Below are 26806 nucleotides of genomic sequence, written 5' to 3'. Positions count from 1 at the left end.
GAAACCATTTCTTCACTGTCATAAAGAGTAAATCTATGCCCTAAAGCAGCACTCCACATCCTTAACGGGCATGAGAATCCTGAGAAGAGCTGATGAAAAAAGCAGAACCAGAAATGATCATTCCACAGGTTTGAGGTAGGGATAAGACCTTTACCTCGTTCCCATGGTGACTGTGATACAAGTTGCCCCAAGAACTACACTTGAATGGCCAACACTAAAAGATGTTCCACATGGGGTGAAATTCTTGAAAACCAATTTTTCCATCCATTCTCAAAACCACTCTACAGGTATTTTAAAAAGATTTTAATGTTTATTTTATTTATTTTGAGAGAGAGAGAGAGAGAGAGAGAGAGAGCGCGAGCGCAAGCAGGGGAGGGGCAGAGGGAGACAGAGAATCAGCACAGAGCCTGATATGGGGCTCGAACTCATAATCCAGGAGGTCATGACCTGAGCTGAAATCAAGAGTCAGATGCTTGACCAACTGAGCCACCCAGGAACCCTTCCATTTTACTAATATTGACTGAGTCTTGGCTATTGAGCACCAGACATAGAATGGTCAAAGGGCAAGTGAAAACTTGAAAACCAACTTCATTCTCTCAGTGCTAGTCACAGCCAGAGCGCATGGCTTCATCAATTGGGCTGCCATTGTTTTCTAAGTGAAGCGGGCACATGGTGGAAGTCAAAACGTGCTTGTGACGGCTCGCGGAATGTGCAAATGGTGCGCTTCAGCAACGCACACAATTGCTCTATTGATTGTCACTTATTAGTCGCCTCTCAATTATAATTTTCCTCCATGACTTCCGTCACATGATCATTGGAATATGTGTCTGCAGAGGCCAAACACAATGCTTGCATAAATACTCCAATCTTTCAGCAGAACGAGCTTTTTCAGAGATTCTTGATATCAGACAAAAACACACACTAGAAATCTGCACATTCTCAAGAGTTCCTGAGACTCACAGGGTCATTCTGGGCTAAGCAAGGTGGGAAAGTGGGGAGGAGTAATAAAATACAGTGATCTAGAAGGGAGAGGGCTGGAGCATTCCATAACTGGAAATGACATCATGTCACAAGTGCATGTGACAGGCAATTGTTTGGCCATCACCACCGTTGATGAAAGCCTCCCTAAGTCTGAGGACACACTGACGTGCCACATCATGTCTTGGGTGGCTCGGTCAGTTGAGCGTTGACTCTTGATTTTGGCTCAGGTCATGATCTCAGGGTGGTGGGATCGAGCCCCATGTTGGGCTTGGTGCTAAGCATGCTCTCTCTCTAAAATACATAAAAACAAAAAAGCAATTAAAAGGAAAAGACTACCCTGTACCAAGAACTAGGGTGAGAATCTTACATGCATGATCCCATTTAGTTTTTTCAACAGCTCATCTCAAGGAGGCATTCTTAGCTCTGCCTCCCAAACAGAAATTCAGGTTAGTGACCTGTTTCAGGTCCCAACACCCTCTGCCAGGTACTACATGATGGAAGCTGGAGGCCTGGGAGCTCTCCACCTGGGGGTATTCTGCAAGCAAGTCTAGAGATCGGGAGGTCTGAGCTGCAGTGCGCAATCTGGGAGTCATCCTATGCGGAAGGCAGCTGGTGCCGAGGGCACCAATGAGAACGCAAGCAGACTGGAGAGAAGGAAGGGGAGGAGGGTGCTTCAGAGCACCAGAGTGGGACTCTGGGTTTGGGAAGACACGATATGTGCCTCTCATGTCTTCTGGAGCATTACTATCATCCTTAATTAGTGCTTCTCTGGAAAACAAGAGGGTTCTTTTACTTCAACAGGTATGGGTTTTGTCCTATTCCTGCTTGAGGTCAAAAATTCCAAACTGCCTTCAAAATCTTTCTTGGAATCTCTCTCTCTCCCTTTCTGTCTCTCTTTCTAAATCTATCTCCATTGTAAAGCTAGTCTGTACATATGTGTATATTTGTGTGTGCACATATACATATATACATTAATTTAAAATTAAAACAAAAATTTTAAATGTTTATTCTTGAGAGAGAGAGAGACAGAGACAGAGACAGAGAGACAGAGAATGAGCAGGGAGGGGCAGAGAGAGAGGGAGACAGAATCCTGAAGCAGGCTCCAGGCTCTGAGCTGTCAGCACAGAGCCCAATGCGGGGCTAGAACCCATGAACCATGAGATCGTGGCCTGAGCTGAAGTCAGATGCTTAACTGACTAAACCACCCAGGCACTCCCATGTATATGTTCATTTTAAAGCTAGTATAACCCAAAATGGTAAATACAATTATTCCCAAAGCATTGCTTTCAAGTAGTTAAGAAGAAAATGATTCTACTTGGAGAAATGCAGTCTATACTCAAGCCCAGCTCCAAAGCCCCTAACTTCTTGAAAACTACCCCAACTGGCCAAGTCAAGTTCACCCTTCTCACCCCGGTGAAGGCTTGGTTATGAGCTACCTGAGGAGGGGGATGGTTTCTTACTCATCCTTGGAATGGCCCCGGTGCCTGATGGAATGGTGGCCACAGAGTTGGCCCGTAGTGGGCACTGGGGTGTCAATTGCCTTGTATCTATGGCACTGTTTTCAGATATCTCTGGGAAGCCTTGGACCCACCAAGCTCCAAGGAAGAGCAAAACCACTGAAGAAAAGGAGAGGCAAGGAGCATGGAAGTCCTGACTGGCAAGAAGAAATCCTGCTTAGCACCGAGTTCTAGGTCTGTGGAACACAGGTGGGCACTGTGCATGGCACTGGAATAATGCCCTCCAGCCACACACAAAGGCCCCGCGGAGAGCAAATGCCCCTCCAACGGCTTGTCACGATTTCCAAGACACCCTCCTTACATGCGGCTGCCTCCCGTGATGCCACTGGGTGACCTCAGAGACAAAAAGAAGACGCCTCCGAGCCCCAGAATAACAGCTCCCTCCTTCGGCAGCCTGTCCCCTTTGACGACCTGCTGTACTGTGTCTCCTGCTGGGGGGCAGGTTTAAGGATGACATGACTGGTATTTAGCTGCTCCACTGGCTTCCTCTTTCTTCAAGACAGAAGCACAAGGAGTTTTTTCTGAAGCACTGGATCCCCTGAGTGCCGAGAGAACAGACCAACCACAGGAAGCAGTTGTACAGTCTAAGCTCCATTCGGCAGTAATTCCCCGAGCTGCCTTTTTGAGAAATTGTTATATTTCAACAGGAATTGGAAGGAGAACACACAAAATATTAAAAGGGCACTTTCTGCGTCTGGAAACAGCACATCAAGGGCAGCTTTCTTTTATGCAATGTTATCACCTGGGCTGCAGTGGCCTCCCTGTACACAGGCTCTCTGGCAAATGAGCCGGATCCACGGGCAGCACTGAAAATTCACAGGGGTGAGCCAAGTCGGACCCAGGACAGGTGAGATCCAAGCAAGGAGATGGATTTCACAGCTCCACAAGGGATCCTCAGGTTGTGTAACTTCAAACTGTTGAAAAAGAACCCCAAAACACAACACCATAAGGCAGAAAGGCCCACGTTCCCTACCTCCTATTAAGAATAAGAAGAAGGCAATTTGCATGTTGGCTTTGCATTTGTAAGAGGAAAGAAAACCCAGAACTTGAAGGACAGATATAAGGAGTGGGTCCAGGAAAACATTACAGGTTGAAAAAAAAATAAAAAGGCATGTCCTGTGTCCCAGATGCACTGAGCCCAGCTCAATGATGGAGATGTGGGCCACAGGGTATACCAGGTGCCAGTTAACTAGAATTCAATTCTTTCCTAAAACCTCACAAAAGTACACAGACTCCCACCCCACCCTCCTCCACATGCAGACTAGAATCTAAGTTCCATGAGTACAGAAGTTGTTTTTTTGTCTGTCTTGTTCACTGATAAATTCCAAGTATCAAGAACAGTGCCTGGCACGTAGTAGGCACTAAATAAGTATTTGTGGAAGGTAGGAAGGAAGGAAGGAAGGAAGGAAGGAAGGAAGGAAGGAAGGAAGGAGGGAGGGAGGGGGGAGATTTGGTGCTTGGGTGTACCTCCTACAGGAGAAATAGAGCAGGTGTTCAATAAACAATGGCTATTGTTGATATAATTAGTATTTGTTTCCGGGGGTTAAATACAAAAACTTAGGCAACACTGGTAGTTAGTTGTGCTGGGAATCTCAATATGAAGGGTTTCAAAAATTGTTAATTAAGGTACAACAACATGCAAGGAAATAAACAGATCCTGGGTAAAAGTCTGATGCACTTTGACAAATGTCAAGATAGAGAACAATGCCGTAACTTGAGAAAGCTCCCTATGCCCCTCCTCCACAAAAGCAACCACCATTCCTGTTTCTAACCCCATAGACTGGTTTTGCCTCTTATTGAACTTTACATAGATGGAATTATATAGTATATTTCTCTGTGTCTGTCTCCTTTTGTTCAACATAATGCTTGGCAATTCATGCATGTTGTAAGTATTACCAGTTCATTCCTTATTAATGAGTAGCATTCCATTTTGTGAATATACCATAATTTATTTATCCATTCTTGTTGCTGCACATTGGCATTCCTTCTGATGTTCTATTATGAAGAAATCAAGTTGCAATGAACATTCTTATACAAATATTACTTTGGGGGTATATGCTTATATTTATTTACAGTAAATACCTAGGAGTGGAATTACTAGGTTGTAAGGTTTGCATATGTTTAGTTTTGTAAGAAACTGGCAAACACTTTTCCACAGTGATTGCAATTTTGCATTGTGATCAGCCATATTTAAGAGATTCAGTTGCTCCATATCCTTGTCAACACTTGGTATTGTCAGTCTTTCATTTTAGCCATGTATGTATGTTTTGTATGTCTCTGATGATCGACAATGTTAAGCATGTTTTCATTTACTTACTGGCCATTTGAGTAATATCTTTTGTGAAGTGTCTAACTTAATTTCACACTTCTGTGTTGTTTTTCTTTTTTATTATTGATTCATAGGAGTTCTTTGCGTGTGTGTGTGTGTGTGTGTGTGTGTGTGTGTGTGTATGTATATGAATAAAACCATAGTTAATATTCTTTTCCCAGTCTGTGGCTTGCCTTTTCATTTTCTAACCATGTTGGTACATGAGCAAAATTTAAAAATTTTAAATTTTGGTGGAGTCCAGTTTATTATTTTTACTATGTGCTTAATGCATTTTGCATTCTACTTTCTCAGATCACAGCAATACCCTCCTAAATTTTCTTCTGGGAACTTGACAGTTTTAACTTACATTTAAGTTGGAAATTTATGTTAAGTAATTTTTATGTATGATGTGAACTATGGGTTAAGGTATTTTTTTTTAATGGATATCTGGTTGATCTAGCAACATTTATTAAAAGGACTTTCTTTTCCCTCACTGTCATAATTATTCATCACAAATCACTTGAATGTATGTTTATAGATCTATTTTCATCACTTTATCACTATGCAAAATGTTACTTATAGGGCTTTCATAGATAACCTTTATCAGATTGAGAAATCTCCCTCTTTACCATGAATGGGTATATTAGATTTCATCAAATGCTTTTTTGGCATCTGTTGAGAAGACCATGCAATTTATTCCTTTATTATATTAACACGGTAAGTTAGACTGATTTTTTTGAACATTAAACCAGTTCATAAGATAAACATCCTTTATCCATGATATATTATTCTTTTTTAATATATTGCTGGGTTCTGATTACTACTATATTGAAACATTACATAGAGTGGTGTCATTTCTTTTTAAAATGTCTCATGGAATTCACAGTGAAGCCATCTAGGTCAGGTGTTTTTCTTGTTTTTGAAATGGGAAAGATTTTAGTTATGAGTTCAATTTCTTAGCAAGTTTAGAGCTTAGAAACTTAGGGAATTCAGACAGTCTATTTCTTTTTATGTCCGTTTTGGAAATTGGTGGGTGTTTGTTTTTTTTTTTTCCAAAAAAACTTTGCCCATTTTATCTACATTGTGGAATTTGTTGGCATACATTATTCCCAATTTTTTGATCATTTTAATGTCTACAGGATCTATAATGTCTGTGTTAATATTCCCTCTTACATTTTTAGTACTGATTATTAGTATTTGTGTTTTCTATCTTTTGTGTGATCACTCTTGCTAGAAATTACGAGTTTCATTAACCTTTTCAAAGAACTAGCTTTTGGCTTTGTTGATTTTTCTCTATATTTGTATTTGACTTTGATTTTTACTCTTATATTTATTGTTTTCTTCCTTCTACTTCATTTGGGTTCCCTTTGCTCTTTTCCTAGCTTCTTAATGTAGAAGGTTCAATCACTGACTTTACACTTCCCTTATTTTTTCTATTTATAAGCTGTCACAGCTATAAATTTCCCCCTTAGCACATCTTCAATTTTATTCTTCAAATTTTGACATGCTGTGTTTTTCAAGGTCATTTCATTCAAAATATTTTCTTATGTCTTTTTTTCTTTGACCCGTGGGCTATTCACAGGCCGGACCTAATTTCCAAACATCTGGTGATCCTGTAGATATACTTTTATTATTAACTTTTGTTTTAACACTGTGTGGTCAAAGAAAGCATTCTGCATTATTTCAATCCTTTCAGATATATCGAGACTTGTTTTATGCTTGAGAACACAGTCTACTTTGGTGAGTTCCCTAAGTGCACTTGAAGAAAAGTTTCTTTTGTAGCTGTGGGGTGTAGCAGGCAAAATCTTCCAAAGCTTTCTCTTCATCTTCCCTTCTAGGAATGCATCATTGATCGTCCAGAGTCAATGCATCTGTTTGCACAGAACTTTTTTCTGATGCTAGTTAATTATAGGACGGTTCCTCACCACATCCTGCATCTTCCTACCCCTAGGATCTCTCAAGCCCATCTGATGTGCAAAGTGAAAAGAAATCTCAAGCTGCTGAAGCAATTTAGAAGCCATGCCTTGCTTGTCAAAAAAGACAAGATAAAGACACAGGCTTCCTTTTGATCTCTTTTATTCTGCTCTTTATGTGATAGTATGGCCACTGACTTGGAACTTGGTGGGAGAGTGGGAAAGTGGGACAGATACTGTCATCGTTCTCATGGCATCATCTGTAAATCCTATGACATCTCCCCTCTCTGACTCAGGACACGGCCTTGGGTAAGACGTGTGATGATTTTTTTTCCCTGCAGTGGTGTTTTTCATTTTTTAATAGTTAATATACATGTTCTATAAAATGTGCTTTACAAGAAATATAATCAACCTGTGATTTGTAGAAGTGACATGCTTAAGTTTTGGAAATGGGTTGATTTAAAGTAAAAGACTACAGAGATGAAAATACAGGGGTTCCTCCATATGGCAAAATGTGTAATTATGGTACATAATATGGGGTTTAGGCAGACTCGTGTGATCACTGCTCTGTAGCAAACGTGTACTATTGTACCAACATGAACCAAACTTTAGTCTTTACATTATTTATCCTAAGTCCTTCAAGGACCCTTCCTAATGAGATGTGAGAAGCTGACACACAGAACAGCACATGATCACCACAGTTTACCCAGGAAAAGCATTCCGTCTGCACCTTATGATATTTGGTCTGCCTTGTTCCAAGAAACATCTGGTCCTGGTCGTGGGATGGGATCTGGAGCCGCTCAGCAGAAAACATGTGAGGAAAAGGAGTAAGCCAAGCCCCTCTGTGACTCCTGCTTTCATCCTTCCCCTATACACAGCATGCTGAAGGATGCTCACCTTTTCCCATTCTCTGTCCTTGTTCAGCACAATCACCACCAGCCTGGGGTGCACCTGATAGCCTTCCTCAGTGAAGGACAAGTCTTTGCCATCCCATGTCACGTTGACCATAAATCTAGAGAGAGGAAGAGAGAAAGACATGTTTTTAGGGAAGAATTCAAGAGGTCAGATGAGCGGATGCCACCATCAACGTAACACTCAGAAAGTGAAGACTTATGTGGCCACCATCATGCACGACAGGTGGCCTCTATCCAAGGAAGTATTAGTACCCGCGTGGGCACTGCTAATTGGCCAGGCACTCATTTTCATGAACCTGTAATCACTCTCAGAATCCCCAATCCTGTTTAGGCATTAGTAATTGTAATTAGCACATGGGATGGACCCTTCCATCCTGCCATGCCCATAGACTTCTGTTCAAATGATAGTACAGGAGGGTCTTAAAGCATGTTCTATTATGTTTTAATAAGCTTCCCTAAAGGAAGCTGGTTGCTCATAAACCACATGGTATACAGCTTCCAAGAAATAGTATCCCATCTGTTCATTACTCATTCTACTAATACTTATTAGATATTTGCTACAGGCCAGGATGCAGCCACTTGGATGAAGATAAGTAAGGAAACAGATAGGATCCCTCTCCCCATGAAGCTTATAGTCTAAAGGACAGGACAGGCATTAATTAATTACAGATCTATGACAAGTGATATAGTAGAGAGGTGAGTGTGCCATGTGGAAGTGAAACAGGGGTCAGGCAAGGCTATAAGGAGTCAGTATAACTAGGTTAAAAAAAAAAGGACATAAGCATATTCCAGGCAAAGGGCAGCAGCACGTGCAAAGGCCCTGTACTGGTACAGGTGAGGGATTGACTGCAAACCAGCGAGACCAAAGCAGAGAGAGAGACAGAAGAATGTGGGATGTGGTATGGCTGAGAAGATGAATCGGTGAGATACAGCAAGACTTTTCAGGCCATGTTAAAGACTTTTGTTTTTGTTTTAAAACAGTAGGAAGATACTGAAGGTTTTAATCAAGGAGGTGGTACAATCGGACTTTTCTTGTATAATATGACTTGAGTGTTGTGTACAGAATGAGTTGGAGGGGACATAGGGGGTTGGTTACACTGTGCTTATTATCCAGGTCAGAGAGGATGTTGGCCTGGGAACTGTTTTGGCCCCAAAAGAAAGGGAGGAGAAGGAGAAATACCAGCTGCCACAAATAGGACCAAGTGGAGAATATTTAGCAGGTGTTTAGTGATGTGGAGGTTGGGAGAGAGAGGCATCAAGGACAACGCCTCGCCTCACCATCCGCCTTATATAACATCCGTATGGTCAACCCTTAGCCTAGGTGTTTTCATTGCACAACATCTGTCTTCCTCATGATACTCTTATCTCCAGCACCCCTCAAAGCCACCTTGCCTGTAGGCAAGATGGATGCAGACAGGGAGGGAGGGAGGCAGAGGTCAACTCCCATGATTCGGGTGGGAGGGTCCCAGGGATTCCACTTCTCCTTGCAGCTTAAGAAAAAGGTGAAGCTGTCAGACTTGCATGGGAACATAACACCTGGCAGATACTCAGTTAATGTAGTATGGTGGGTTGAAATATTCAGAGATCCCAGACAGACAGGCTATCTCAAGGCCATGGCATTTTCTTGCTTCACATTCCCTTAACACCAAAAGCAGCTGAAGAAGTAAAATATTAAGGAGGAGAAATAGACTATGAAAAAAATTCTAAAACCAGGGACTGTCCTAACTGGTCACATGTCTGCCCCTGGGCAGCCATAGTGGAGACTGTGTTGTGCGGAGGGAGAATCAGGTCTCCAAGGACAAGGTGAAGAAACTGGGGAAAAGGCAAAAAAGAAAATATTGTGTATCCATTCAATGAACTATTTGGTTTTTTTTCTAAATCGTGTTTTGATGACAAGTTAAGGGTGAAGAGAAAATGCTCACTATTTAATGTTAAACAGAAGAGAATAAAAATAGGGTTTGTCTATGCACAGAGGGATTACGGGTACCTTTTATTTGTGTGTGTGTGTCTTTTTGTTCTCCAAGTTTCTTGCAAATAGTGTTTGTTAAAAAACAGAAAAATAAAGCACTGCGATTCTAGAAGGAGCAAAGAGTAATCACTCTATTTGGTGTGCATGCGAGGTATCTGTGATCATTTCCTCATAGGTATTTTGTTGATTCAACAACTATTTACTGAATGTCTATTATATGTCAGACCCTACGGGGAGTCTTCTAGATACAGGAATAAAAACCGCAGTGGCTGTCCGCCCTCCTACAGGTATCTTTACCACTCAGTGACACAGGCACATAAACAATGACAGCACGTAGAACACCATTCATGCACAAATGCACAGTGAGTGGGAGATGTAAGAATGCCGAGGAAGGCCCCTCACTCAACCTAAGGGATACAGGTGGCACTTCCTGGGGAATCTAGGAGAGTAAAAGGGTTAAGAAGAGATGGGAGAAAAGAGTTCTGAGCCAAAGAATCACCCTGAGTAAAGAGGAGTCAGCAAAGGCAGTGACACATGCTAGGGAAAGCAGGGAATAGCTTAGTAAGCTGAGGGGCAGTGGGATTTGTCTGAAGAGAATCCCTGAAGCCAGATCGTAAACGACTTTGAATACTGCCCTGAAGGGTTTGGATGTTGTTTAGAAGACCATGGAGATCCATGAAAGGTTTTAAGTAAAGCAGTCATGCAGTCGGATTTCCTGCCAAGAGAAGAAGTAAAAATGCTTCTCTGCATTGAAGGACAACTCCAACGTTTTTGTTTATGTCTAAAAACCTCTCACTAACTAGGGGGACCTAAATTACTCTGTTTGTATTTTTCCAATTTGACTTTTGCTTTTGTTCCCCATGATTAATTTTAGCCGTGGCCCATTGTAGCATTGGAGTTCATATTTGGTGGTTGAGTATGTTGACAGATCATCACCACAAGTGTCATCCATCCGTGTATACATCCATCCATCCATCGTCTGTCCATCCATCCATCCATCCATCATTCTGTCAATCTGCCCATCCATGCATCTATCCATCCATCCATCAATCCATTAATCTATCTGCCCGTCCATCAGTCCATCCATCCTTATATCATGTCCATCGTCCATCCATCCATCCATCCATTATTCTGTAAATCTACTCATCCATGCATCTATCCATCCATCCATTTATCCATTCATCCATCCATCTGTCTGTCCATCCATCCATCTGTCAATACACCCATCCATGCATCTATCCATCTATCAATCCATCCATCCTTCCATCCATCCATCCTTTTATCGTCCATCTGTCCATCCATCCATCATTCTGTCAATCCACCCATCCATGAATCTATCCATCCATCCATCCGTCCATCAGTCCATCCATCCTTGTATCATCTGTCCGTCCATCCATCCATCCATCCATCAATCCACCCATCCATGCATCTATCCATCCTTCCATCCATGTATCTATCCATCCTTCCATCCATGCATCTGTCAGTCCATCCATCCTTGTATCCATCCATCCACCCATCATTCTGTCAATCCACCTACCCATGCATATATCCATCCATCCATCCACCCACCTACCCACCCGTGTATCTATCTATCCATCCATCCATCCACCCACCCACCCACCCATTCATCCATGTTTCTGCCCATCCATCTGTCCATCCATCCATCCATCCATCCATCCATCCATCCATCCATCTATCCATGTATTGATCCATTCACCCACCCACCCACCCATCCAACCTATAGACATATTTGAGTACCTACTATGTGTCATGACCTGTGCCAAGAGATGTGATAGGAAAAATGATACAAAAGTAAACAAATACATTCCTGCAATAAATAATTGGAATAAAGACAGTAAGTATGAAATTAGAGATTTGTATTAAGTAGGCTGGTGAAGAGCGTAAGGAATAGAATGGCTCTGCTCTGATGGCAGAGTTGGAATCAGGAAACAAAGTGGAAACGTTTGGATTGTGTCAGGAAGGGATAATAAGGTCTGGCTAGGTGAATGGGCAGGGGAAAGGGGTGGTGATGCGCTGCATGGAGAAAGCCATTAAAGCCAATGGCATAGAACCATGGAACAGGATGGAACACTGTTCATGGAATTTCAATATAAATATTGCAGACAAAGACCACCAGTGAGTAGGAGCTAGTATGAAATCAGTTGTCAAGTCACTCTGTATTTGCTACCCAAAACTTAGGGTTAGGCCAGCCAATTCACTAAGGTCTTTTTTTAGTATCACTGTTGTTGTTGTTGAATCAAATTAGCTACCAAGCCAGGTTTCAATTTGCCCATCCCTTTGGGATGGAAAGGGCTCAGGATGGATCTATCTAATGGCCCAAATGTGGATGAACTGAAAATTTCAGTCAATTATCAAGAGGTTTAGAAATATCCAGTTTGTTATCTTTTTGGAAAAGGCAGACCAGAGAGCAAGTCCTTTGGCTCTGACATAGACATGAGGCCGGGGAGGGCCACTCACAGCATTACATATCACAACTGAACACCACAGTCGCTGTTTTATCCACGGAGCTGGCGTGTACCACGGAGTATCCATATCTTCTTTTGATATGCCAGCTGAATTTACTTAAGCCTCCCTCCTCTTTGATTCCCCATCATTATTTCTTCCACCCATTCCTCTTCTCCCCTCTTGTAGTGAGATCAGATGGAATGAGCAGGGTGATTATTTAGATGTGATGGCTCTTCTTCAGGTTATATGGAAACAACCATACGGACGTTCTCACACTCCCTAATTTTCTGTGTTCCTTTAAGATTTAATATTCTGGGGGCGCCTGGGTGGCGCAGTCGGTTAAGCGTCCGACTTCAGCCAGGTCACGATCTCGCGGTCCGTGAGTTCGAGCCCCGCGTCGGGCTCTGGGCTGATGGCTCAGAGCCTGGAGCCTGTTTCCGATTCTGTGTCTCCCTCTCTCTCTGCCCCTCCCCCGTTCATGCTCTGTCTCTCTCTGTCCCAAAAATAAAAAAAATAAAAAAAAAAAGATTTAATATTCTGGACCAATGAGTCTGTATACTCAATGTTAATATAGGTTCTTTAGTTTTTCCTTTTTTTAAATTTTATTAACAGTCTTCAATCCCTTGTGTGTGTGTGGTTGGGGGGGGGAACCTCTACCAAAATTTTTTGTTAAACAGTAATTTCATTATGAAGTTGGCAGGATGCAAACACCTATTACCTTCAATTCCCCCATCCAATTTCTAGGAAGGAGAATCCATATTTTCTCAGGCTTTCTTCCCATTTAAACCAGCTCCAGAGCAAAACCCTTTACCTAGGGAAATGCCATTACACACCCCATTGCTTGGTCCCCATTAACACCTGCTGGGTACTTGTATTAAACAGCAAAATCTTATCATTGTTTTGTTTATCTCTCTAAAATGGATTATAAACTTTCGGTGATCAGATAAAATATTAGAAATTCTGGCAGCTGCTAAGCTTCAAATTACATCTTCAACATTTCCATCAGGAGCAATAAATACAGGAAAGCATGCTGGCAAAATTGAGCAGGGTGGAGGCTCCAGGGGTCTCCCGAGGGTCCACTTGTGTGTTATTATCAACGACTGATGGTAAAGCCAACTAGTTGGGGTTTTCATCGTCAGTGACATACACAACATTAAACTAGAAAACATGTAAATTATGTGACATACATACGAACAAGTTTCCTTTAGTATCTACTTAGGTGTATGAGGCTGAAGTCCAGATCATCACTTGTCTACTGCTAGCATTGTGTGCCCTATGAATGGGTGATACGAAGAGATCAGAAATAACACTGAAAAACAGAGAGGGCCATTTTTCCTGTATTATGACTGCAAAGAAACTAGGCCTGAATTTCAAGTTCTCTCTAGACCTGAACTGTTTACTGTAACAGCCACCAAGTACAGGTGGCTATTGAGCACCTGAAGTAGTCTGAATAGAGGTGAGCCCTAAGGACATAATACACAGAAGATTTGGAGAATGTGTATAAAAAAAATCATGTAAAATATCTCATGAATAACCTTACGTTGATTTCATATCGAAATGTTTTAGACAGCTTGGGTGAAATAAAACAGATTATTAAAACTAATTTCATCTGCTTCTTTTTCCTTGTTTAATGTGCTGCTAGAAAACATAAGATTCCATGAGGCTTACATTCTACCAGACAGCTGCTCTATCTAGACTGTCTTTGGTCTTGGGGTATTTTTTAACCAATAGATGGTGAGCATCATGAAGGCCTTTAGTATCGCATTTCCAGGGCCAAACAGAGGGCCTGGTACAAAGCCGATGCTGAATAAATATGTGGACGAATTGCTGTTTCTCTGTTGTGGAAAACAGAACAGGAATCCAAGCCTGGCTTTGTGTTCCCGGCTGTGTCACTTTCGGCAGTGTATTTAAAATTCTCTGAGCCTTCATTTCTTTCTTTGTAAAAAATGGATCAGGTTACACTGCACGAACTAGCCAAGACAGCTGCATGTGGTTTGAGCTAACAGTTACCTAACTCCCGGGTTTAGGGGTAGCATTAGGGATGGCGCCCTTAAAATACTGTTCCGGGTTTACTATGCCTGGTTTATAGCTATCACCTAATAAATAGTAGCTAATATTTACAGACATTTCCTATGCATTTTTTTTTACTAGTTTTCCACCCCATCACATTTTCTAACACCCCCACTCCAAATGCAATAGTCTTTTTAAGGCCATGCTTATGGTGGCCACTTAGTGCACTTACTTCCAGGGTCCCTCTGTTCTCCCGTCAAAAGCTACCCATACATAGGCTGTAGAAGCTCCTCGCACTATCGCTTAAAATGTCTCATTCCCTCTGATTTCTATTTTCTCTTTTTTGCCTGTATAGTCCTAAGTCTCCTTTAACTTCCCAAATCTGATTATTTGAAATGTTCCCTAGACATATTTATTATTCACTATTTGCCTTCAGACTCTAATTCTCTTACTGTCTCACAAATGCCACCATAACCCATTTAGTGTTTCTCAATTTTTGGTTAATTTTCCATCTGCTTTGCCATTTCCCACATTCCCCTGGGGCTTTAGTTCCCCCCCCCCCTCCACCCCCAATCACACTCTGCCTTCAATGCCTCCTCGAACTGCTTTGGGTATCACCCTTCTCCGTCTGCCATGTAATTTACATGTTTCTGAAAACAGAGTCTCTGTTTTCTTCAACCTCCTCAAGACACTCGATTCTTGAAAACGTTTTTTGCTCTTGGCAGCATCCTCCTGGCGGCCGGAAATCCCTTCAACTCTGATGCGTGTCTGAGCGCCCCCTCATCTTCCATTAACTACTCCCTGATGGCCACCAAACTCTTCCTTCTTTACGCCCCACGCATAGCGCTTTCACCCCGCACGCCAGCCCTTCCCAGCATGCAGCGTGCCCTGCTTCTCTCCAGCAAGCCTCCAGTTGTCCTGGTGCTCAATTTCACAGGCTCATCGGTGCCCTCCCATTTCCCCTCAACAATTACCAAAAGGCACGACCTCAGGGCTATGACTTAAATGTCAGGACAGAAATGTAATCACTCCAACACACAGATTTCCATATTCTAGGCCGGCAGCATCCCAAACGGGCTCAGAAATGACAGCATAAAGACCAAGAAGGAAAAAAAAAAACAAACTACTGGGTTAAAAAAAAAAAAAAGAGGTAAGTATTTAGTATATGTGCTGCCCAAGTGAGCACAGGAAGTATTTACTCTTTAAACTCAAATTCTCTTGTGGCTGATTACAAAATAATAATGTCAGTTGCCTTGGCTGAGCAATTATATATACATATACATATATGTGTATATGTACACATATATTTATATATTTAATGTGTATTTATTTACAGAGAGAGAATAGGCAGGGAAGAGGGGCAGAGGGAGAGGGAAAGAATCCCAAGCAGGCTCCACACTCAGTATTGGAGCCCCACGTGGTGCTTGATCCCACAAACCATGAGATCATGACCTGAGCCGAAACCACAAGTTGGACGCTTAACCGATGGGAGCCACCCAGGCGCCCAGCAATACTATAGTTTTAAAAATTGCCACAGGAGAGGGTAAGCTCCATCAAGGCAGGGAATCTTTGTCTGGCTTCATCACCGTGCTTCTAAAACACCGACAACAGTGTGTGTTCCAGTACAAGCTTAAAAATATTTGTGGAATAAACGAACAGACATAGGCCTCCAGCACCTTGTTCGGTCAGTGCTTATTTTCTATGCGACAGCCTCACAGAGACGAGTCTGTGAGGCAACTGCTGAGTTTGCAACCACTCGGCCGGGGCTACGATGTCTTGCTGTTGCTTCCAAACCCAGGTAAGCATCCTACATTCTCAGAGCTTCTGTTTCCCCTTCCGTAGAAATCAGCTTGTAACAGCCACGCCACTGTGTATCTGCAGGGATGAACTTCGATGGACCATAATGAGGTCAGTGAGGGGTGTGCAATGGCAGCCAGCATCTCGGTTTCACAGAAGTATCTTTTCTCCTCCGAACATTTGAGATTAAGGGGCTTTAATCTTTTAGATGCTGGAGGACTGTTTTGGCTACTAATCCCAGTCCCTCAAGGGAGGTGATGTGCTGCCTCAGTCCCTCACCCCAGGGAAAGAGAGGCACTGGTCTGATTGCTCGGAGCCCGTGGGACCCCTGGACCAGGCTATCATGCACAAAGGGCTGCCATCCTCCCCTTCATGCCTCCTGGACTTCCTGTCTCCATTTGGTGAGCACATCTGAGCTGACGGTGGTTTTGGGGGACATGCCCCACATGCTGCCTTTTGTAATGCAACCTCCAAGTCTAAGACTTGTAGTACGTAAGTCACGGAGAAGCTTTCTCTGTGAATATGACCGTCCCCCTGACTCCATCGCCAGACAGCAGAGCCAAACCACTTGGCCAAGGCTTATGTGGGGAGCAGGACATGTCCAGTAGGCTCTAAGAGACATGCCCTAATTGTACTTTGTCAGGAGTCGTCAGAAGCTTGAGTGTCCACGAATAACGTGGTTCTCAGGATCTCACATGTGTTCTTGTTCCTTATACGAGTGGTTCGCTCAGGAACCTGATGGGGGATCTGGAAGTTTTAGAAATGCTGGATCGCATTTTATGACACCACCCACGTAGCACCAAACGTATCACCATTAACCTCTAGTGACTCTGCATCACCTAACCATTTGGAACTGGCTGGCACCGGGGCTCATGGAGCCATTTCACCTAATGAGCTTCTATTCCAAGAGACCCCACAAAACCAGGTAAGGTGGCAAGCAGTTTCCAGGAGCTCACTCGATCACCTGTGTCTATGCAGCACAGGTCTTCAGGATCTCGAACAGGCAGATGTGCATGGAAGGTGCCTCCTCAGCACCCCTGACCCCACTCCCACCAACACAATATGCAAAATGACTTGATGTGAATCAATTCAACATGCGATTTCATCCAAGAATGTCTGGAAAGCCCCATCCGGGAACATGAGCCTCACAGGGGCAGGGCGTTTGTTGCCCATTCTCTGCTGCAACCCGTTCTAGAATGGGCAATGGTTCCCGGCATAAAGGAGATGCTAATCACCCACTTACTGAGGGAAACAAAGGTCTCGTCATATTTTCTCGCCTTCTGACAATGACCCTCCTCTATCTATCTGTCTAGTGGGTGCCCACGCGTGCTCGGTGGATCCCGAGGGATCCGATGAGGTAACCCAAAGGCACAGGAGGAAGTTCGGGGGGAGGGGGAAGCCAGTGGGTTTCTAGGACACCCACCTCTGCTCGAATCACAAACACACTGCACTTCCTGAGAAATTATTATTGGAAAAAAAAAATCCTACTGCTTCTATCAGTCAATTAAACTAACAAACCAGAAAACAATTAAGAACCTGTCCCTCCATGCCACTGCATACAAAGACCCCGATCTTCAAATGAGGAGGCCAACGATCTTGTCCCATCTCCTTGGACGTGTAATAACAACCGCTTTTTAAAAAAAGGGACAAAAACATATTTAGCACCTAATACGTGTTAAATGTTGTACCAGATACTTTCCATATGCCTGAAATTTTACCCAAACAACTAAGTGTGGATATTCTCCTTTCATGGAGAAAGTACAGAGGCTTGGAGAATTTTACGGCGGTGCCACAGGCCTCACAGGGTGTCAGACACTTCTGGTTGTTCTTCAGTATCCTCTCTCCTCTCCGGCCTTAGTCATCAATACCCCCATTTTTAGCTGTGCACACAGCCTTCTACAATAAAGTATACATTTTCCAGCCTTCCCTGTAGCCAGGCATGCCCATGCCTATGTTCTGGCCAAAAGCAGGGGAGAAGGCATAATATTTATAACAGGTAACATGTATCATATAAAGGAGGGGATGAACCCTTCTTTGCTCCTTCCTCCTTCCTGATGGCTGGGATGCAGACATGATGGCAGGAGCACTCACTGCCAGTTTGGTCTGTGAGGTGGAAGCCACCGGCTAAGGATGATAAAGCCAGAGGCAGAGGAGGCCGGGTCCCTGACATCATGGAACATCATGATGAAGCCTTGGACAACCCTTGGATTTTGTTTACAGGAGGGACAAATCCAATGCTTCTCATGTTTAAGTGACTTTTAGGTTTTGGGCTTTCTGTTGCTTGAAAACAAAATTAATCCTGGCTGGATTCAGTGCTATAGGGACTATGTGAACCAAAGTAGAGTCCACAGACTTTGAATTAAATGGTACCAGTTCCCGATTAGCCTCTCTGCACCTCAGTTAACCTTCTCTGAAAAAAAGCGGGCATGGTCCTACAAATTCCTCCGTTTCCTTCCTAGCTCAGCACTACTTGATCCTTGCTCCTGGCTCCCCCTCCCAGCACACAACATATTTGGTCCTACCCCCGTCTCTTACTATCTCTGTCTCTCTGTCTCTCTTTCTCTCTGCTCCCTCTCGCTCTCCCTCTCACTCTCTTCCTCTCGAGGAAGAGAGGGAGAGCGAGAGGGAGAGCAAGATCCCTCTCACTCAAAGTGTCTTCCCTCCCCACTAACTTCAACCCAAACCCAATATCTTTTTTGGCGGGGCGGGGGTGTGCACAAAGCTGGGTATCAAGCTCCATTTCTCCCATGTGGCCTTTCCTGACAATCTTTCCTTTTCTTAGCTCATTTTAGTCCACACCTCACATTATAAGCCCTGAGCAATCCATAGTCCCTGACCGTTCCCTAAGAATTTCACGTTCACACATTTGCTCTCAACAGAAGCAAAGATAAGGACTTGGCTTCAGTCGTTCACGTTTGTCTAGCATCATGCTATTGGGCACAGCGTGCTCAACAATTATTGACTTGATTCAAAAAGCAGCACATTAATCTTCAACTCAGGACCATGTTTCTCCCCCTTAACACCAAACCCAAGACAGGGGTGACAAGAAGCCAGGCCACATGTCTTTGTCCACACAATATTCTGTGGCTATAGCTCCTTCTCGTCCCCTCCGCCATGTTTCTTGGCCACCCTTCAAGGCCATCTCTAACAATGCCTCCCCCACAAAGATTTCCCCGACACCTCCAAATCAGATACAACCTCTCTCAGTGATAAACACCGATTGTTCACATGGTGTGAATCTTAGAGCACCAGCCACCCCCATTATTTATGTGTAGTCCCAACCACGTGGAGGGAATTTTTTAAAGACACCTCTTTCGGAAAACCCTTGGGATGGTTAGCTTTATGTGACTGGGCTATAGGATGCCCAGATAATGGGTAAAACACTATTTCTGGCTGCATCAGTGAGAATGTCTCCAGGAAGAGATTAGCATTTTTGTCGGTAAAGAAGATGGTTCTCACCAACGTGCGTGGGCTCATCCAATCCACTGAGGATCTGAATGGAACAAAAAGGCAGAGGAAGGGGAATCTGCCCTCTCTCCTCGAGCTTGGAGAGCATTTTCTCATGCCTTCTTTGTTCATCTATGCTTCTGCCTGGAACCATGCCACTGGCTTTCTGGGGCCTCCAATTTACAGCACATTGGGGGACCTCTTGGCTCCACAATCCTGTGAGCCAGTCCCTCGTAATAAATCTCTGACTTTCCAGCTTCTTGGTTTTGCCTCTCTGGAGGACCCCAGCTAATACAACCCTACACTACCATCTGCTGGAAAAATAAAAGATGAGTCTTTGATGAATGTAACATGGAGGGAGATTCCTGGCCTGATGTCATTCATGACCTACGTGACTTTACCTGCTCTGCTGGACTATAAACTTCCTGAAGACAAGAAGTCACAACCCAGGACTCTGACCTCGGGAAACACTGTAGACACAAGAGCAGATGTAGGGTAAATGAGCTGAGGTCGAGTTTTAAATCCACCATTTATGGCACTGTCCCCATGAGCAAGCCACCCAAGTCCTCGGGGGTCCAGCTCAGTCGCGTGTCAAATGGATAACACCGCTGTCTGAGGCTGCTCGGGCTGCCCTAACAAACTACCACAGGCTCTGTGGCTGAAATAATGAGAATCTGTGTCTCACAGGTCTGGAGGCGGGAAGTCCATGATGGAGCCCTGGCAGATCCCACATCTGGTAAGAGCCTGCTTCCTGGTTTACAGATGGCCATCTTCTTGCCATGTTCTCACGTGGCAGCTCGAGAGAGCACGCTCTGGTCTCTCTTCCTCTTCTTAGAAGCCATCCCATCATGAGAGCCCCATCCTCATGACCTCATGGGACTCTAATCAGCTCCCAAAGACCCCACCTCCAAATAACATCACATTGGGGGTTGGAGTTTCAACATATGAATTGTTGGACGACACAAACATTCAGTGGACAGGAACCACCCAGTGTAGCTGAGAACTTCATGGCAGTACTCGTCAGAGTTTGATGAGGGCTTATCATTAATATATTTTTCGACTGACTTCCATAACTAAATGTGAACAATTCTCCCAGTTTTCCCAGCACTAAGGGCTTTCCTGGGGCATGGAACACTCAGTATTAAACCCTCCAAAGCACACCTAACTGAAATGCTTCAAATCCATTTCTTAGCAAACACATCCACTCAAACAAATATTAGGTGAGTACCGGCTATATGCCAGCAACATGCAGGCGATCAGACGGTAAATAAAAAACTTGGGATCCTTTCTTCAAAGTCACTTAGAGTTTAGGGAGAAATAATTATTATCAGGATGTAATTACAACAATATAAATAACGGTAATATATTTGCAGCTGAAACCTCTGATACTGTAGGAATATTAGCAGGAAGTCCTAACCTTTCAGAATACTGCTTAGACTCCCATTATCCCATTTCTACTTGTTTGTTTGTTTTGTTTTCAGGGAAAACACCAAGTTGAGTTCTCAGGAGGAAGCACAGAGTCTCATGCTTTCTAGGACAGGGCAGGTAAAATCCACGAGTGAAATGGGCCAGGTGCAAGATTACCTATGGACAGCAGGGAAAATCCTAGCGAGAGGCATTTGAGTTCATTTAAAAATAATACTTTAAATGAAATAAGCCACATCTGCAGACCCTTCATTTGAACTTTGTTCTAATTTCAAACTTAAGAATATTCATGTTCCTGGGGCGCCTGGGTGGCTCCGTCGGTTAAGCGTCCGACTTCGGCTCAGGTCATGATCTCACGGTCCGTGAGTTCGAGCCCCGCGTCGGGCTCTCTGCTGACAGCTCAGAGCCTGGAGCCTGTTTCGGATTCTGTGTCTCCTTCTCTCTCTGGCCCTCCCCTGTTCATGCTCTGTCTCTGTCTCAAAAATAAATAAACATTTAAAAAAAAAAGTATATTCATGTTCCTTCCCCTAGCAAAACCCAGGCTTCCTTCTATGCTGGTACGGTTCACAGGATCGCATCCCTCCTATGGTGGCTTACTGACACGCAGTGAGTCCTCTCCTTTGACAAAGTCCTCCTTTCTATATACCTGAACATTTATTCTTCCTTTGGACACAGAAAACAGATATGGTGGGAGAGAGGGTGTGGCTTCCCCAACTGGAGCCACCAGATTCTCCTTCTAAGGAATTTGAAACCTGATATGTGACTGGGTGCCTGGGTGGCTCAGTCCCTTAAGCGTCCAACTTTGGCTCAGGTCAAGATCTCACGGCTCATGGGTTTGAGCCCTGTGTCAGGCTTTATGCAGACAGAGCCCAGGAATGGTCCCATCTGGCACAAGGTAACAGTAACTTTCCTCCATCAATGACTATGCCTCACCTTCTGACCTTTCCAAACCTGGGCTGCTCAACTTCGACTTTAAAGTCCCATTATTCCTTCTTTGTTACCTCCTTTTGTTTAAATTAAGTCGTTCAGAGTTTATTTCCCTCGCTTACCACCTGAATACTTTCAACAGTACTCACTTTGCTCCTGGCTGACGGGTATAACTTCTTACCTGGTCTCCAGATTCCCTGTATATCATCCCCCCACACTCACATCAAGTCCACCTGCCACATAAATGTTCCAAAACCTCACTTCCGATTATGTAAAATTCTGTTCAAAAGCTTAAAGTGGGTCCCTATTGTCCAGAAATAAAATCCACACTCCTTGGCCAAATTTAACTTCCAACCTTGCTTCCTAAAACTATTCCTCACATATCCTGCATTGGAGCAAACCCAAACAACTCACCATGTCCTTGTGATTTCCCACTCTCTGGCTTTTGCTCCTATACACTGGGAAAGCGGTCAGAGCTGTTGATTCTGGCTACTACTCATCTCCTTGGAACTTCCCCTACCTGGCCAACAGGAGGATCTCAGACCAAGGTGATGGGTTTCAGGGGTGGGTACGTGACTCAGGCTCATCCCATCTGGGACCAGTTGCAGGTAGAGGGGATAAACTGTGTCTCTTAAGGAGAAATGGTCACAAAAGTATGTGAATCCCACACCTATTTCAGATAATGCTTTTCCGCATCTCATGGTGGGAAATGAACCATCTCAGGCAGAAACATAAAAGAGAGAGAGAGAGAGAGAGAGAGAGATCCGAAGACGTCATTTGAATCTGAATCTAGATACGCCGGATGACAAACACACCTCACCCATTGTAGGTGAATGGCCTGAGAAATCTTTCTGTTGTTATTTTTGTTTTTTGTGGGGTTTTTTTTTGGGGGGGGGGAGTTGCTAAAGTCAATGAGAGTTGGTTTTCTATCACTTAAAATCACAAAAGTCCCAACTGATACACAAAGATTTTTATCCCTTCAGTAGTCCCAGGTTCAGACCCTCTACAGGTGAGTTCACCTCTTCCCCAGAGGCTCACTGAGCTTCCAGCCTCCATTCCAGCCTCGGAACTGCCATGGCTTCCTCTGCACCCCACTCTCTACCCTGTGATTCGAGTTTTTCACACACACACCATGTCCTTTGCTGGAGGCTAAACTCCTGGGGAACAGAGAGACCATGTCTGAACTGTCTCCACACGCCCCGCACCCTGGGCACAGCGTCCAGCATATGGCAGGGGATCGGTGACCATTCGCTGAATGAACAGGAGCAGATTTTCATCTGGCCAGTGCTTGAGTCCTCGGCAGCGTGGAGAATGTCCCGTTGTGCTGGACGGCACCTCAGAACCATCAGGACAGAGTTAAATATGTCTTGGCCTAAATAGCAGTCTAAATGCCACCCGGTCTCGTAATGAAACTTGACAGCTCTGTGTAAATTCAGCAATAATAATGTCTCACATCCCGCCACGGATTTCTGGTGTGGAAATGTGTCCCCCAGAAGACTCCGCTTTGCAATCCCAGCCAGTGCCCTGATATCCTATCTTCGCCCAAAATTGCTAAGCCACTTCCTTTGGTGGGGAAGAAAATGATGTATTTTCCTGCCAAGGAGCAAAGAAGAAATGTTAGATCAAGGAGGATTTGGCGGCTTTTTGTGTGTGTGTAAATTATAGAAAGAATATAGCTTGTTTCTCCTTCTTGTAGAGCTCTTCTATTTGTTTTCCAAATAGTTAAGGGTTAATTTTCGAACTACAGGGAAATAATTGTGGGGAGAATAGAATGAAGGGGGGGAGAAGGACAAAGAGGAGTAAAAGGACCCAAGAAGGAAGAGAAGTTACGGAGAAGGAAAAGCCAGGGAAAGGGAGAGAAAGACAGACACGGCAGTGTAGGGGGGAAGCGCGGAAAAAGGAGGAGCTATGTCTTCTAACACTCAAATAACAAAACAAAATGGAGTGTGAAGCCGAGCGGGGGCCCTTCAGGAAAGCTGGAAAGTGCTATGTGGGAGGAGATCCTCGCGTCAGTGGCACGAGAGGGTGAGAGAGTGGCAGGATGGAGTGAGGCCAGAGCTGGCTGAGGACAAGCAGGAAGGGGAGCGGCAAGAGGAGGTCCCACGCTGTGGTTTGGCCCCAAGCCCTCCCTGGTGACATTGGAAAAGTAGGTCAGTTTCAGAACTGGCTGGGGGATGAATGGTCAGCCAGGAACAAGTGACAAGAAGCAAGAACGCTGAGTGAGAGGCTGACTTCGGCACGGGACCTGGGCATAAGGTGCTTCCCTAGTGAAAAAGGAAGAAGAAAATTCAACTCTAGACAATACTGTCCAACTGACGTCTCCCCAAGGATGGAAATGTCATATATCTGTGATGTCAGGGATGGTGGCCACTCGTCACCTGTGGGTCTTGCACACTTGACATGTGAACGGTATCACTGAGGAAATGACTTTTAAATCTTACTTCATTCTAATGAATTTAGATCTAAATAGCCACATAGGGCTAGTGGCCGCCATATTGGACAGCTTAAATCTAGGAAAAGGAGCTATGTAGATCACATTCAGGAAGGAACCAATTGCCAAGTGGAACTGAAAGGTTGTTTTCCCAAATGATATCAGTGTATATGAGATGGTACACAGACAGGTGCATTTATTTTTTTATTTTTATTTAAAAAAAATTTTTTTTTCAACGTTTATTTATTTTTGGGACAGAGAGAGACAGAGCATGAACGGGGGAGGGGCAGAGAGAGAGGGAGACACAGAACCGGAAACAGGCTCCAGGCTCTGAGCCATCAGCCCAGAGCCCGACGCGGGGCTCGAACTCACGGACCGCGAGATCGTGACCTGGCTGAAGTCGGACGCTTAACCGACTGCGCCACCCAGGCGCCCCCAGACAGGTGCATTTAGATGGCGCATGGGTTACCTTTAGTTTTAGAATTAAATTTGCTTTATTTAGTGCATATTTAAAAATGGAACTAGCATATCCAACCCATTATTTTATAGACTTCATTATCTATGAAGAAACTATGGTGAAATTTTCGATCTCCAAAAAAGTGAATCAATGTAAATAAAAAGTACTATGTGAAAAATATTACAGAGGACTTACAGAGATGATAAAAAGTACTGAACATATTTCATATAAGTGGAATCATAGATATGTGGTCTTTTGTGTCTGGCTTCTTTCACTTAGCATCGTGTCCTCAAGGTTCATCCACGTAGGAGCATGTAGGAGTGTTCCATTCCTTCAGGGCTAAATAATATTCCATTGCATGGGTGGATATACATTAAGCTTATCCATTCATCTATCGACAGACATTTGGGCTGTTTACATCATTAGGTTATTGTGAATAGTGCTGCTATAAACATTTGTGTACAAATTTTTGTTTCAATGCCTGTTTTTAATTCTTTGGGGGATATAACTTTTGGGGTAATGAAAAAGATAGCAAAACTAGGTATCTCTTGAAACGACTACCTGGAACTAGATAGCCGTGATGGTTGAACCACATTAGCAATGTACTTACCGCCAATGAATTGTACAGTTTGAAATGGTGAAAATGGAAAGTTTCATTTTATATGTATTTTCCCACAGTGAAAAAAAAATTTTTTTAAAGCAATGAAAGCAGCATGTAGATGGCTGAAAAGAGACTGAGCCAATTTGAGTTGACAGAATAGTTGTCTAAATTGGGATATGAGGTTTATCAGAGATCCAAGTTTTTTAGAGTCAACATTCTACCCAAGAGTCATTTCTACAATATCTCTGACAGAAAGGTGAGCCTGGACACCAAAAGCACAAGCAACAGAAGCAAAAATAAACAAGTGGGACCACGTGAAACTAAAATGCTTCTGCACATAAAAAGGAAAAAAAAACAACAACAAAATGAAGAGGCAGCCTACAGAATGGGAGAAAAGTCTTTGCAAACCATATAGCAGGTAAGGGATTAATACCCAGAGCATGAGAAACTCACACAACTCAGGAGCAAAAATATTAATAATCCAACTTAAAAATGGGAAAAGAAGTGGAATTTGTTCATTTTTCTCAAGAAGGCATACAAATGGCTAACAGGCTCATGGAAAGATCCCAACAACCCTTGTCATCAGGGAAATATGAATCCAAACCGTGATGACATATCCCCTCACACCTGTCAGAATGGCTGCTACCAAAAAGACAAGAGGTAAGTGTTGTCAAGGATGTGGGGACAAGGCAACCCTGGCGCACGGCTGGTGGAAATGTAATTGGTACAACTATCCCACTTCTGGGGACAGATCGGAAGGAAATAGAGACTCTCAGAGAGATCCCACAGCCCCAGGTTCCCTGCAGCATTATTTACAACAGCCAAGACGTGGAAACGTCAGTGCCCATCTACAGATGAATGGATAAAGAAGATGTCACACACACACACACGAATATTATTGAGCCACAAGAAAGAATAAAATCCTTCCGTCTGTGACAACACAGATACGCTTTGAGGGCATTATGCTAAGTGAAGTAAGTCAGACAAATTCAAATGCCATATGATCTCACCTACATATGGAATCTAGAAAAACAAACCAACCAATCAACCCTATAAATACAGAGAACAGATCTGTAGTTACCAGAGGCAGGGGGTAGAGGGTAAGAGATAGCAGAATGGGTGAAGGGATCAAAGGTACAGAGTTCCAGTTATAAAGCCAGTAAGTCCTGGGGACTTACGCTGTAGCATGGTGACGAGTTAACAACACCATATTCCATGTTGGAAAGTTGCTAAGAGAACAAATCTCCAAAGTTCTCACCACAAGGAGAAAAAAAAAAAAATTGTAACTATGTAACAGATTAACTAAACTGACTATGGTGATCATTTCCCAATATATAGATAAATATCAAATCATTCCATTGTATACCTGATTCTAATATAATGGAATATGTTAATTATCCCTCAAGTAAAAATAAATACTCCTCTCCGGGGGCAGCTGTCAGTATCTAAGGAGCGGTAGGAGCTATGCTATTCGGCAAAAGTGGATGAGGGAGATTCTGAGGCAGAGAAATTAACGGGCCCACACGGTCTCCACATAAAAGGGTCTTGGGGTGCCCGGGTGGCTCAGTCAGTTAAGCATCCTACTTCGGGTCATTACATGAGCCACGGTTCATGAGTTTGAGCCCACATCGCGCTCTGTGATG

At 43.6% G+C, this 26806-nt stretch overlaps 1 protein-coding gene across 1 annotated transcript in view; it reads right to left on the bottom strand.

The window, feature by feature from the left end:
• GRIN2A (glutamate ionotropic receptor NMDA type subunit 2A) overlaps positions 1–26806 on the bottom strand; it is a 367443-nt gene that overhangs the window by 100855 nt on the left and 239782 nt on the right. The window contains exon 4 of the mRNA XM_047087732.1: positions 7617–7731. Coding sequence (XP_046943688.1) covers positions 7617–7731 — 115 coding nt within the window. The remainder of the gene's footprint in view (positions 1–7616; positions 7732–26806) is intronic.

Source organism: Lynx rufus, unplaced genomic scaffold (genome assembly GCF_022079265.1).
Source record: "Lynx rufus isolate CCGP_SWC_20201006 ecotype Redwood Valley unplaced genomic scaffold, mLynRuf1.p SCAF_23, whole genome shotgun sequence".
NCBI lineage: Eukaryota > Metazoa > Chordata > Mammalia > Carnivora > Felidae > Lynx > Lynx rufus.
The sequence above is the reverse complement of the archived record's forward strand: the minus strand, read 5'-3'. Positions and strand labels throughout refer to the sequence as shown.